This window comes from Montipora capricornis, chromosome 10, assembly GCF_036669925.1.
Source record: "Montipora capricornis isolate CH-2021 chromosome 10, ASM3666992v2, whole genome shotgun sequence".
NCBI lineage: Eukaryota > Metazoa > Cnidaria > Anthozoa > Scleractinia > Acroporidae > Montipora > Montipora capricornis.
In genome coordinates, this window is record NC_090892.1 from 3367717 (window position 1) to 3381669 (window position 13953).

At 38.1% G+C, this 13953-nt stretch overlaps 2 protein-coding genes across 2 annotated transcripts in view; one reads left to right on the forward strand and one right to left on the reverse strand.

Moving 5' to 3' along the window:
• Positions 1–1688: 1688 nt before the first annotated feature.
• LOC138019443 (histamine H2 receptor-like) lies at positions 1689–4100 on the reverse strand. Its single transcript, XM_068866234.1, has 2 exons — positions 3178–4100; positions 1689–1912 (listed from the first exon to the last, which is right to left on the reverse strand). The coding sequence occupies exons 1-2, from the start codon at positions 3955–3957 to the stop codon at positions 1700–1702; spliced, it is 993 nt and encodes a 330-aa protein (XP_068722335.1). The 5' UTR covers positions 3958–4100; the 3' UTR covers positions 1689–1699.
• Positions 4101–5450: 1350 nt separating this feature from the next.
• Positions 5451–13953, forward strand: part of LOC138019366 (glucose-6-phosphate exchanger SLC37A4-like) — a 9087-nt gene continuing 584 nt past the window's right edge. The window contains exons 1-6 of the mRNA XM_068866132.1: positions 5451–5901; positions 7307–7703; positions 10582–10667; positions 11437–11550; positions 12487–12625; positions 13464–13953. The exon at positions 13464–13953 is cut by the window's right edge and continues 584 nt beyond it. Coding sequence (XP_068722233.1) covers positions 5494–5901; positions 7307–7703; positions 10582–10667; positions 11437–11550; positions 12487–12625; positions 13464–13627 — 1308 coding nt within the window. The 5' untranslated portion in view covers positions 5451–5493 and the 3' untranslated portion in view covers positions 13628–13953. The remainder of the gene's footprint in view (positions 5902–7306; positions 7704–10581; positions 10668–11436; positions 11551–12486; positions 12626–13463) is intronic.

The window sequence follows — 13953 nt, forward strand, 5'->3', positions numbered from 1 at the left end:
TTTAAGCGTTATCGCATAGTCATCTCCTCTAAAAGACCATAAAACGGGCGACGGAAATCGACGGAGAATTTTGCGACCGGTTTTAAAAAAGGAGATTTTTGAAGGCCTATCGTTTTGAAAACTCTTTAGATCAGTTTTGTGTGGATAGGTGAAAACAGGAACTTTAGAAAGAGCGTGAGAAAATTTTACAATGACTCAGTTGTTTTCATCATTTTTAAGTGTTTTGTTTGTTGTGGATAGTTGAAACGGAAACGGGATCACTTGTGTGGATGAAAAATATGTTGCTTCGTTTTCGATAGGATGAAAAGCAGAGTTTTTCAAGAACGCCCCATCCCCCATTGATTGATGCATTGATTCATGATTATGGAAGGGGTCTGAGAACTCCTCACGTACGTACACTCCTAATCCTAAAAATATGTGACATATGTGAAACCGTACAAAACCGGTTGCAAAAACTTAAGGCTACAAAATTGAAAAAAGCCGGAAATTGTTATGGGTCACATCCGTAAGTACTTCGGGGTGTCACAGCTTGACCAATAAATAGCGACTCCAGAACTTTTAGTAGATGAAGATGGCACTCTGCCGGGGTCACCATTGATAATGCAGGCATCTTTCGCAATTCAATGGTTCTGCCGTCCTATTATAAAAGGAATGAAAACAGCCAGGATTAAATTACTGTCACGAAGTTTGCGGTCTTTATCATGAGTTAGCAGCGAGGCGCCTGTGATCCTGCTTGGTTTCAGGCCCGCCTCCACTGAGTCAACCCTTTCCAAATGATTTCCATCACTTTTCTGTATAGTATCGAGCTTTTTTACTCTACAAGTGCTCTACTTATTTGGGAGATTGAGAATCAAATAAAAACAAATAAAATAGATGGTTTGCAACCAGTCCGTCTAGAGACATAGATAACAATGCTGCTGGTGGACTAACAACAGGAGCTAATAAGAGATCATAGCTGTTTTCGTCCACCAACATTGGAGGCGATGACGTCACGTGAAAACCACCCATGGATGATAAAGCTAAGGGCTTTTACGTTTCTAAACAAACTGTGCTACTGTACCGAAGGGGAAGCGAAACACAGAGGAGGGTTTATCAACTGAGTTTATCTTCTTGCACAATTTAGGGTATACGTGCGGAAAAATAAAAGGAATGCGTTGTAAACTGTAGATTTTTTTAAAACATGGCATTGTAAGTTATGTAAGTGGTGTTTAATTTACCCTAATTTATCGTTATAGAAATTCTAATAATTTATTCAGTGTAATGATACAGTTTAAGGCTGTGGAACCTGTTCAGGCACTATTTAGATATGTTAAGTAAGTTGTCGTAGAATTATGTCAATTTTTTTTTTGTATCGCTTACCGAAGTACTGCATTGTCAAGTCATTGTTGCGTTCGACATTTCTTATCTTGGGTATCCTGTGCACAGGGTAAGTTTTAGCAAATTTCGTTTTTTTTTCCAGCGCCATCTTGAATTACGTCGTACTTGCATTGATACGTCATATGCAAAAATGACGATCGCGCACCTCATGATTTTCGAACGCGTTTCAATAATCGGAGATTACTACTAGTATTGTATTGTAAATGAAAAAAACAACATTGATTCGGGTAAATTGACAACCGTAAAGAAAATCTCAATCGTTGGCCCTTCGCTCTGCATTTCAAATGAAATAAAGGCACGGTAATAAAGACTCTCTCACCTTTCAAGAAGAATTCGCACTCCACTGAATGCTGAATTTACTCTTAAGGCAACAGCTTTTAAATAGTCCCTTGATAGATGAGCGATAATGCTTGTTGCATATGACGTACACCAGCGGGTTTAGAAGAGGGTTGACATGCGCCAAAAGCTTCGAGTAAAAATAGGAAGTTTCGTTGAATGCGGAAGGACCACGTATGAGGATGAAAGCTCGAAGTGACTTGAAAAAAAAAACACAACAAAAACACCGTTAAAACTGACTTCAAAAAAATGATAAAGAAAATTAAGGATAACCTGGAGTGACACCTATGAAGCGCAAATGTAATGGCACCCAACCTGTACACATTTCAACAACCACCAGACTCATTTTATTGACAAAACCACATTCTCGTTCCCAGAGGAGACGGGTTTTTGGATCAGCGACCTCTGGTGGGACAAGAGTGAAAAAGGAGACGCAAGCAAAATGTGCGAGCAGTCCTTCTTTTCGCTCTCTCCTCCTTGAATCCAGATTTAGCATATCCAGTTTTTTCTCTCGCCTGTCTTCTCCTCGCGTCCGGCTAACTAAAAATGCGCCTGTGCTAATATCTGTTTGGTTTTGAGATTGCGTTGTGTCATCTCTAATTCACGTGACTGAGAAGATAAAAATTTGAAAGGCAAAAAGAAATCGACTGCCTCTTCGTCATCTTCAGCAATAATAATTGTTTTCCTTGAGCTGGCCCCTGGATCTGCTAATAGGATACTATAGGCCCGCGTTCACCCTACATTTATTGCGTGCCGTGGAACAATTTTCATATATGAAAATCCCGCCAAAGCTGAAATTTAATCAGATAGTTCCCTGTGGGACGTTAAAGAACCCACACACTATTCGAGAAGAGTACGGGATGAAGTTCCCGGTGTTGTGGCTATCCTCTGTGAGTATATGGGTGGGTGGGTATAGCAGGTACACATCAGCTGAATAGCTGCCAAAACTTCAACCTGCTCAAACAAATAAATAACAAACAACAACAAACAACAAACAAACAATAAGCAATGCGAATTTCCATTTGATAAACAAACAGGCAAAAAGCCTATCGGTTGAAGGTGGGCTTTAGAAGGCTAAGTGTCTGAGGCGCTCATTATACTTGTAGCTTGCAAATTCATATCAGTCCTTTTCTGAAACCATCTGTTTTTAGAGCAGACAGCCTCTCTCACCAAGTATTGTGCTACCTTAGCCAATCAATGAGTAATGTCCCCGATAAGTCACACTTACATAAATTAAGGGGGTTTTCCAGACGTTTTGGTAAAAAATTTATATAATTTCCATGTGGTGAATGGAATGCGCCCTAGCTTTTGGCAGGAAATAGAAATCTAAACATAACTGAGGTATGCAAAATTCACGAGCTATTCCCCTCTAGACACGAGTTCGTAATTGCACCCCACTGATCCTCACCAATGTCCTATTTTCATTATACATCGCTTTGTTCAATACCCACAAATAACACTTACTAAGAAAGGAACGTAACAAGCGTAAAAGACCAGCACAATCACAAACGTCAGAAGAGCGAAACCATCACGTTGCTTGTTGACTCTGCGGATACCTACTGCTTGCATTTGTTGCTCAAATAGATGGCTGCTAACTCTGCGCTTTCGTTGGAGAGAACATAATATGTCTCCGCAAAAATACAGTATTGCCAGTGTAATTAGACCTCCTTCAGCCACAGTGGCATAAACCAGGGCTTTATTCTTGTGCTCCTTTGGAGTGAGGTCTAGACCGCAATAATATCCTCTCTTATATAGCTGAAAGTTCCCGTATCCGGTAACAGGTAGAAGCAAATGAATACACGGCCATATCAGAGCACAGAGCAAAGCTTTTTGCACGCGGGCGCATGTCAGTTGGTTTCTGTAGTAAAGTGGCCTTGTAACTGCGAGAAAGCGCAACAAACACATAATGAAGACCAATAGAAATGACCAGCTCAAAAATGTGTTTGAGATAAACGCTGTGATATAGCAGAGAATTTTACCCCCAGTCCACGAGCAATTCACATAAGAAATAATTGAAAATGGTAGCGTCGAGAGAGAGATTAAAAGATCACTTATGACCAATGTTCGCACAGCAAGATGACCCTTGTTTTCCTCTAGGCCTGGGAGCTTCCAAACTGCTATTAATGCAACAAGATTGATCACAAATGACAATAACTGAACCATAGCCATCAAAGTAAGGTATATTAAGTCTTCGCCGCATGCTATGAAAGGTGACTCCATCGTATGATTTTGTCTGTAATTCATGGCTTGTCCCGGGCTTGGAAGCACGAGGCTTCACTTGCGAAAGAAACACTCTTTATCAAACTGACAAAGATAAGCTCGTGGAAGGAAAGGACTAGTGACTGTTCAGTCTGTTCGACAAGAATTTTAAGCTTGCTGATCGAGTTGAGGGTTTGCTCTCAGACTGCGTCTTCCACGAATGTACCGCCCATTAGATGCAACAAAATCACGCGTAATGTCATGCTGTATTAAGTATGTTTGCTCAATCGGTAAGCACTCATTAGCCTTACGCTTTCTTGAATAAAAAGAAGAAAATTTCTAAAGGTTGTAATATACTTCGCCTCTGGAATGTTTCGGATTTTGATTGCAGGAGAATGGCTCAGTTTGTGTAGTATTTATAGGCACACATTGAATTCTTCAGTAGAAATCATGTTGAAACAATTTCGGAAGTTCCGAAGCGTTTGTCTAAACAAAAAGGGAAAGTACATCCCCTGGATAAATTCAGCTGCAATCAGTCAGTTTCACGTAGGGTAAACATCTTTGTGAATATGACAGATTTGCTATGATAAACCTTTGATCACAAAAGCCCTTGATACATCAAGCCAAACGAACAATTAGTATTATTTCCAACAAAACCAGCTGTATCAAGGTCTATACTGACTCGTAAAATAAGGGCACACATTAAGAGAAATGTACAATTATCTTTTCAAACATTGTTTGACTTGAAAACTGACTACTTTCGTGTGAGTTGACGGAAATGCGTGCACGATTGTTACCTCAGTCATTCGTCACCGTCTCCCCTTGATTTGCGAATCATTTGCTTGGTAGACGAAAATTGTTTCCGTGAATATACTCGCCCCATCATATACACGGCTTCAAAGCATATTTCCTTTCCTTTAGATCAAAAAAGTTAATAGCATAGGAGGCGCAAACTGTTCTTGGTCTCTGATTTAGTTTAAATTCTTTTTACAACATTTCATGCAAGGACATTTTGGAATAATTATGTGACCAAAACAGGAGAGTCGCCCCAAAGATATACCCTTTATAAGCTTTTAACCTACCAAAACAGTGGATAGCGTTGAACGCGCGCGCTTATTGGCTACTCAAACTCCGGCTATCCTTTGATTCCTTTGATCCGAAAATGTTGTAATATTTGCAGGAATAAATGGGTTAGAATCATCTCTTTGTGTGATATCATCTTAATGTTTTAGAATATACTAAGACAACTATTCACCTCAGTGTCGGTAGCCACCTCCACTTCGTGAATAGACCTTTTCGGCTTGTACATTTTGTTTTCCAATACAGATCATGTGATAATACACAGGCGGCTTGGTCCTTTGTTTTGTTCATTAAAAAGAGTGCATGCAGGCATATTCATGCTTGCATGCCCTCATTTTAATGAACAAAACAAAAGACCAAACTTCCTGAGTATTATCACATGATCTGTATTGGGAAAACAAAATGTACAAGCCGAAAAGGTCTATAGGATCCGGTTCATTAGACTACATGGGCCAAGCTAGCCAAGGACTGGAAACTCTTAAGAAGTCACATGATGAAAACATGGCGCAGGATAGGTGCCGTCGTTACCAGAGAATTAGGTGGACGATCTATGGGTCTTTATTTCTAGGCTATTCATCGTACTATTTTTGTAGAAAGTCATACACGTTTGCTATACCAGCTTTGATGTATGAGTTAAGTCTAAACAAAAATGAGCTTGGTGTCATCTCGAGCGGGTTTTCGGCGATGTATGGAGCATCGAAATTCACCAGCGGCCTGTTGTCAGATACTTTAAGTCCGAGGACGATGTTCACAGCAGGAATGTTTTTAACTGGAATCTTCAATATTGTGATCGGATTCACTGGAAATTTATGGTTGCTTACTTTACTATGGAGCATCAATGGCCTTTGTCAAGGTTGTGGTTGGCCTCCCTGTGTCAAGTTACTTAGAGAATGGTTTTCTCCATACGAGGTTTGCATTACTTTTTTTTATCAACATAAAGGGACACCATCAGTCCTCTCAGAAGTTGGTGTCGTGGTGTCGTTCTTGAAAAAATCAACTTTGACAATCCTTTCAGGTGGCTTTGTTTGTTTTCTTTTTTGCCTTGTTAAATTTTTTGAAGATAATCTTGTGTATAATAACATACACTGAAACTATCAGGGGAATTCTTGCTGACATTAGAGGAAGGAGAGAAAAAGGCTCCAAATATTAATTATTGCAAGGAACGTGGCTGAAGTGACTTGTACTCTAGTGAAGCTAGCAAAAATGCCAATGGGACTACAAGGACTTGTGGCATTTGTAAATGCCAATTATAGCGATATTTCTTGTTTACGAAAATTGATGTCAGATTTCTTTTGACATTCAAATTTGCCAACCACGGAACAAAAGAAGTTATTGTTTCAACAGCCAATTAGGTTCTGGTTGGCATATTAATAACAATGGGAGACATCACGAGAAACATCGCTATATGCCCAGTTTTTTTAGGGGGGTGGGGTGGGGTAGTTTCAAGAATATGAAGAAGCTTTGATTTGACCAGTACACAAGTGAGAATTATCAGAAAACTGCACTTATGTCCAGAAATGTGTCAAATTAAATGCCGCCCAATTTTGACAATATCCAACTCGAAGTGTCCCTTAAACTATTTTTTTGTCCGCATATAAATTACATTTTAAGCACTTTTTATGTTGACAGGAACTATTTATTGAACTGAACTTTAACTGAATGGGAATGTATTTGTCATTTGTCATGGTACTGAATGCCGGATTCTCTCAATATTTTTGCCCTTTATATGATAAACATGTAATCGCAATGTGCTCTCGTGCAATTAAGGATTAATTTTACTTGTATTTTCAAAAACATTTTGAAAACTTTGAAAATATGCGTGCAATTAATCCTTAATTGCCCCCTGGCCCATGCGCTTACATTTACTAATACATGAATTCATATTAAATGTTACACAGTTTTGCTCATTGATGGGGGCCAGTTCAGGGGATAAAGTACATGATAATTATGTTTAAAAAACGAGCAGCAGTGTTTTATTGGGTTGAAAAAATACGAGGCGTAGCCGAGTGTTTTTAGACCCAATAAAACGGATGCTGTGAGTTTTTTGAACCACTCAAAAACATTCCACAAAAAGCGTGCCCCTCTGGACTCAAAACATTGGTTCAAATTGTGAGAGGAGAATATTAGCGTACGAGAAAAACAAGCTTTGCCTTAATAGTATCTTTATATGAAGAATACTAACGAGGATTGTTCAATCAGGATATAATGCTAGGCTGTTAGGCTCATGAATTATGATCTACAATAATTATTGTAGGTCCACTAAAAAAACTATATTGCCCCTTTAAGGTATTTGGTATTCTTAAAACCATTTCAGCTGGGTACACTTTGGAGCCTACTAACAGCAGGATGTAACCTGGCAACAAGTGTGTCTCCAATATTAACAGTATATTTAACAACAAACTATGGTTGGTCAGCTGCATTTGTTGTACCTGGTGTTACCACTGTCTTGTTGTGCATCTTAGCCTATTTTGCTATTGTGGATTCCCCATCAGAGGCAGGACTGGATGAGTTTCACCAAATCACCCCTTTGAAGTCAAGGACAGAGCACGACCCAGTCAACAAGAAGAGCACACAGATTGTTCCGTTATTACTGAGCCCATTCTTATGGGTTTTGAGTATAGGTTATCTTATGACGCTGTTTGTCAAGGCAGGAGTTAGTGATTGGACACAGCTTTTCTTGATAGAAAGTGTTGGAAGATCACAGTACGAAAGTTAGTGCCTTCAATGAATATGTTTAATTGGGAGATCAAAGGTGCTTATTGCTGGGGATTTGTTTCCTATTTTAGCCTTCAGAAAATTTGCTCACCATTAGATTTATGGCTTATCATGATGTATTGAAGAATTCTGAAAAATGGCTGGCCAAGACCACTTACATGAATTTCTAACAAAACACAGACTATTGCTGATTAAGGGAATTTTATTGACAGAATACCATGTTGAATAGATAATAATCCACGTGGCCATGTCTTGGTAATTCATTTTTTCACCATCTGGTGAAAAGACCAAGGCCAGAAAGCTTTTCTGTTTCATTATTTTGTTTAGAACTGCACCTTTGTAAATCAAAGCTGCTAGGCTTTCTTTATCTCATTTCACCCAACCAATCCAACTGTGCATGTATCTTTTCCCCTGAAGCCTTAAATCATTGCAATGTACATAATACAATCAAAGTACAGGGGCACCCAATGGAGGTGTGTATCTGCTGGCTGGGAAAAAGATTTTTGTTGTGCTGGCAAATTATTTTCAATCTCCTTGGGCTCCTGGCTCTTCTGGGAGAAATATACTGTAAACACCGGCATATGAGCTGCACTTTTTTGCTCAAAAATTTCGGATCAAATCGGGGATGCGGCTTATCTGCGAGAACATCCAGACACCTTGCCGTAAATTGGCATAAATTAACAACTTTTGCGAAAATTCTCAAGTCTGTATAGACCTGTGCAGCAAATTAATAAGAACTTCATAAAACAATACCACATTACGCATTGATCATTGCTTTTGCGAGTTTGGTGGTTCCTAAAAGAGCTGTTTTTGTTTGAGCTTACACAGTGATTAAACCTTCTTTGTTAAACAGGCCTTCTGACAGGGTGCGATTAAAAAATGCAAATTATGCGATTTTTTCAGGGCGGATTGTGCGATTAGAAAGGCCAATTATGCGATAAATAATGTTAATTATGCGATTTTTTCCTCAGCAATTTTGAGCTTGTTTTATAAGGTTTCAGGTTAAGAAAAACACTTTTTTGCTGCCCTAAAGACATTTTGAACACAAAGGAACAGTAATTATGTATCTCGATCGACATTAGTTGGGATAAATAGAAAAAATGAGGTCTTCTGCACTACCGGTGCACCACGTTAAAAGTTGAAAGGACACAAACATGCCAAATGAATGATCAAGGTGCTCGTCAACCACGAACTTCCGAAGATGGTCAATCACAATAGGGCCATACCCCCATTTATACGAGAGAAAATAAGCCGCGGCTTTCTCTGGCCGCGGCTTACAGAAGACTCGAATGTTCACCCCGTATAAATGGTACAAAATCTACGTTCACGTCTTTTTCAAGCCGCGGCTTATATTGACCTGGGAATATATATTCGTATAAATAGTTCCTTTTGCGTGTTTTGTACACCGTGGCCAGAGTAAGCCACGGCTTATTTTCTCTCGTATAAAAGGCCCTAATATTGCACGACGAGAAAAACATCAGTCCGTCGTCCACGTGGAGCGTACCTGTGAGGTACTTTCTTGCTGGATCGTGAGCTGTCAGATTGGGCGGAATGTTTCTTCGTCGAAGAAAAAGCGAGCGTTTTCACAACAAACTTATCCATGAGTAAGTTTTTATCAGTTTTCAACAAAAGAAACTACATTTTTCCGAAAAACTTACAACTTCGCTTATTTTTCATAAATCTCTTCTATATGAGAAGGCAAGTGTGTCATTTCAGTGGTGTGTATATAAGGGCGTGTTTGTGTTGCACCAATAGAAGGAGACTCGTACCAGGTCCCCGACATGAAAAATAAAGCCTTGAACTTCGAATGTTTACGAAATCGAAGGTGACAAAGGTTTTTTAGCCTTTTTCCAAGATAAATCATCTTAAAAATGGCGTATTTATGCAGGAATTTCTAAGAAACGTCTTGATTTATGTTTCAGTTTATGAATTTTGTGCGTCCTTTTGTGAATTATGCGATTTTTCGTGAATTGTGCAATCGGATGCAATTTGAGGTCGATTGTGCGAAATCGCACCATCGCGTAATATCAGAAGGCCTGGTTAAAAGATGTTTTAACCGGTTTAACATTGCCTTTCTTGAGCAGGTGAACTTCACTCAGCAGGGAATGTCCATTCCACCACAAAGTTGTTTACAATGTCGACACTTCGACAGAAATCGATCCACCAACGAGCGAGAATGTCTGGTTACTAAGCTAAAACGAACCGAAACGTTCGTCAGGTGTTGTTGCATGTAAATTCTAATGAGAAATGGACAGGAATGAAAAGTACTGGATTAAAAATGCCAGAGAAAGATCAAATTTATGTCCTAGTCGGATTTTCATACTATTAAAAAGTCAAAAGTGCAAGAAACTTGAAGAAACAGTGCATTTACATCTAAGCCATCTTTGTCAAGACTCCACTTTTGATTTATTTTAATTTCCTTCAAATTTTTTTTTTCCAAAATCTAAGTTGCTTAACTCGGGGTGCGGCTTATCTGCGAGTGCGGCTTATACGCCTGTGTTTACGGTAGTTTTTGTGGAGGCTATTTTTAGTCAGTTATCATCAATACACCCTTTGCTTATGCCCCATATCTCCCCCCCCCCCTCCCCCCCCCTCCCTGGAACTTCTGCCTGGTGGAGAGGAACATTTTATGGAAATACAGCTCCCGGCCCCATTCTCTTTGCAACTTTGCTACTTGTTTAGTACCTCTCAGGCCAACAAAACCGCCGGCAATACAGGCTATTAGTGAAAGAAGGCTTGAGAAATTTCAACCATGAGCTCTTGCTCATGTTGGACACCTATAGTTTCACTTTAATTGAAAGTTCCTCACTACAGCTGTAACAGAGCCCACCTTTCAATAGTTATTTAAGTATTAACAATTTGTTTGGGATGCAGGTGGCATTGTTATGAGCTTTCTTGAGATTGGTGGTCTTTTTGGAAGTATTGCATCTGGGTATGTCACTGACATACTGGTTAGAAAGGTACTCTATTCTCTGATTTCTTTTTTGTAACCTAAATCCAATCTCAATTGGCCAGTAAAATTGTCTGGTATAAGGCATTAAAACATTGATAACTTTCAGCTTTGAGTTTGAGAGGGTTTTTGAATGGCTGCAGGTCTTTCAATTAAATATAGCTAATCTTGAGTGGTAAGCAGCTTGTTTTCTTGTTTTAATGAACAGTGAAGTAAAAAAAAAAATATTGTTTATCATGTTGCTGTTACTTTCAATCGGTACATTAGATAACCTTTTAAAATAATTGTTTTCACTAAATTGTCACCTGTAACTTTGGTTTCCATGTTGTGAGCGTATTATTGTTCTGTTGTCTGTACATAGTTACTTACTTAATCCTCTTTGTGCATGCCCGCACATAATTAAGGCTGTTATCTGTACATAACTATTGTATAATAAACAGTACAATTTTTTGCAATCTGACAAATCTAACGAGGGGTGTATTGGCAAATTTTAATGACATCTATATGTTCTTGGAAATAATTATATTTTATTTATTTTCGGGCACAAACCTTTCATTTTGTCAACACTTGGTTCCATCAGAATAAAATTAATTATGAACTGATGACTCAGATTTAATGTTAGCCAATTAGAGTACCAGAAACGCAATATTTACAAGATAATGTACCCTCTTGATTAGCTACATGTAACTATGGGCTGTAAAACACCTGTAAAATAATATGCTATAAGAGTTAAAATGATTTGATTATTTGATGGTCTAAGTCTGTCTATGTTTTGATAGTATGGTGCTTCAACCACATCCAGTCCCAGAATTCCTCCTATGATTGCATTTGCAGTAATTCAGCTACTTTGTTTGTATCTGTTACATACAGCTGTGTCATCTGCAACGACATTGGTATGTACAATTTTGTTAACTCCACAATACATACAGTATGTAAGCTTGTTAAAAGTATGTAATAGTAAATTATATTATAGAGAAACATCTATTAAACTGTAGTGACGTGTACATTGTTTAATTTTATAATTTGCTTAGTGTACATAGCAAACACCACCTTAATTAGATATCTTGATGTCTTATTTGCCCTGTAAAATTGAAATTTTCATAGTAATGGTAGCTAAAATGGATAGATGGATACAATTATAGACAGAGTTAACGGGACTTGACTTGAGTAAATGTATACAGTGATGTCTTTTTCATGGAGCCAAATGGTGTCCCAATGATCTTTATGTGAAATGGCATTTTCTGGTACTTTGCCTAGAAGTTGTTATAACATACTTTTTATGCGTATAAATTAATGCTCATAATTCCAGTGCCTATAGACTGTTACCGGTAGTCTTACTAATTATGGCACAGACACTGTAACTGCTTTTTTTTTTGTTTCAAGCAAGCTGGTGTCTTAAATACTACCGGTAAGTCTTGTCTCCTAAATAGAAGGCAGTGTGGCCCAGTGGTTAGGGCGCTGGCCTTGAGATCCGGAGATCCTGGGTTCAAGATCCGCTCTGACCACTTGTTGAATATGATCCTGGTAGTCCACGGTTCAACTTTCCTGCTGCACTTGTAAATAGCCAACTGGTTTGCCTCCGGCCAGTTGGGATTCTTAACAGTTGTTGTTGTTGTTATTCTGTTCCGTCGTTTCGTTGTGTTTCATTGGCCCTGAAAAGCCTCTTTGGGGAGCGGTCAATTAAGTATGTATTGTATTGTTTAAATGTGAGCTTCAAGGGGAGCCAGACTTCTCCCGCCCGTGCAATGAAACATAAGGCATAATTCTGTTTTACAAGTAAAAGTGTTATAATATTATTACATGAATACATTTTTTATTCTTCTTTGCAGTGGATTATTTCAGCATTAATCTTTGGCATAGGTTTCTCATTGTATACTGCTATCAACTTGTACGGTGTACTTGCCTTGGAAAACAGTCCGCCAGAATTATCTGGAACAGCGCATGCCATAGTTGCACTGATAGCAAATGGTGAGTTTTTGCTATTTTATTATTATCAATATAGTAGACAAATTTTAAAACTAATGGTGCATTACTTCTGCAACAAATGGTCACAGGTTGTACTCACAAAATGGGACCATTATAGTGGCAAAATAATTATTCTTTCAAATTCTGTTTTTGCTTTTTGTTTTGAGTCAGTTGTATCAGCTTTTAAGTTTTTATGATGTACAAAATAATTTTGCAGTTCAGTTTTGGGAGATACGGTTCCTTCCAAATCCATTTGAGGTGGTATTCGGTGCTGCTTTCGTTGAAAAGCAGATTTGAAAATAACCAAATCACTTAAGCATACCATGGCGAGCAATAGATTGCACATGTCCTTGACTATACATGTTAAAGTTCGAGACGGTATGCTGTATCATTAAAGTTGTAATAATAATAATAATAGTAATAATAATAATAGTAATAATAATAATAATAATAATAATAATAATATTATTATTATTATTATTATCATTATGGTGATGCATACACCATAGACAGAAAGAGTACTCAAGTCTTATTTCCCCTACAAAAGGTATGACAGTAAGTTCAACATTGGTGAGCATTAGAAATTAATTTTATCAAACGAGTTGATAAAGGTCGAATAACCACCATGAAAGATTTGGATAGCTAACGGTGGTTATTCGACCTTTATCAACTCGTTAATTTCTGTTTCAATCTCCCACCGACGCAGCACCACAGTTTCTTTAGAAAGTAAAATTTTTGTTTATTGGTGAGCCATAGATCGAGAGTGTCCTCGACTATAGATGTGCAAGCTTGAGACTGAACTCTGCATCATTATTAAAATCCCTTTTTATTTCTTGTTTAGTTGGAGCAACTCTTGGTGGGTTTCCTCTCACAGCAATAGGCAAGGCATATGGTTGGAGTGGAATGTTTATTGCCATGGAATTGGCCACTCTGTTCTGTTGTGTTTTGCTAATTATCACAAAGACTATGAACAGAGAAATGGTTGATTCATCAAAGCTGGAATAACCATTCCTTGGTTACTAAATAACAGTGGCTTTTAACTAATGAAATGTGACTAAAAAGGAAGTTCCTGGATGAATAATTTTTGAAAAACCTTGACCTTAGCACCCTGCAATGCAGGAAAAGTTTTATTTAAGGTTGTATTTTTTCAAGTTATTTAACATTATTTTAGATGCAACTAAACAATAGTATACATTTTTTTTAACTGCACAAGTTACATGTACATGGGCAAACCGGAAGGACTACATAAAGACCAAGTAAAATTTAACAATAATATTGCCAATTTATTATTATTGCCAATGAGAAAGGCGGAATTTTATGTCACCATTGTG

Excerpts from the sequence above, each read along its gene's own strand:
- LOC138019443 (XM_068866234.1), bottom strand. The coding sequence starts at position 3,957 with ATGAATTACAGACAAAATCATACGATGGAGTCACCTTTCATAGCATGC. Across the intron at positions 1,913-3,177 it reads CTTGTTACGTTCCTTTCTTA|TCACTTCGAGCTTTCATCCT; the intron begins GTAAGTGTTATT and ends TTTTTTTTCAAG.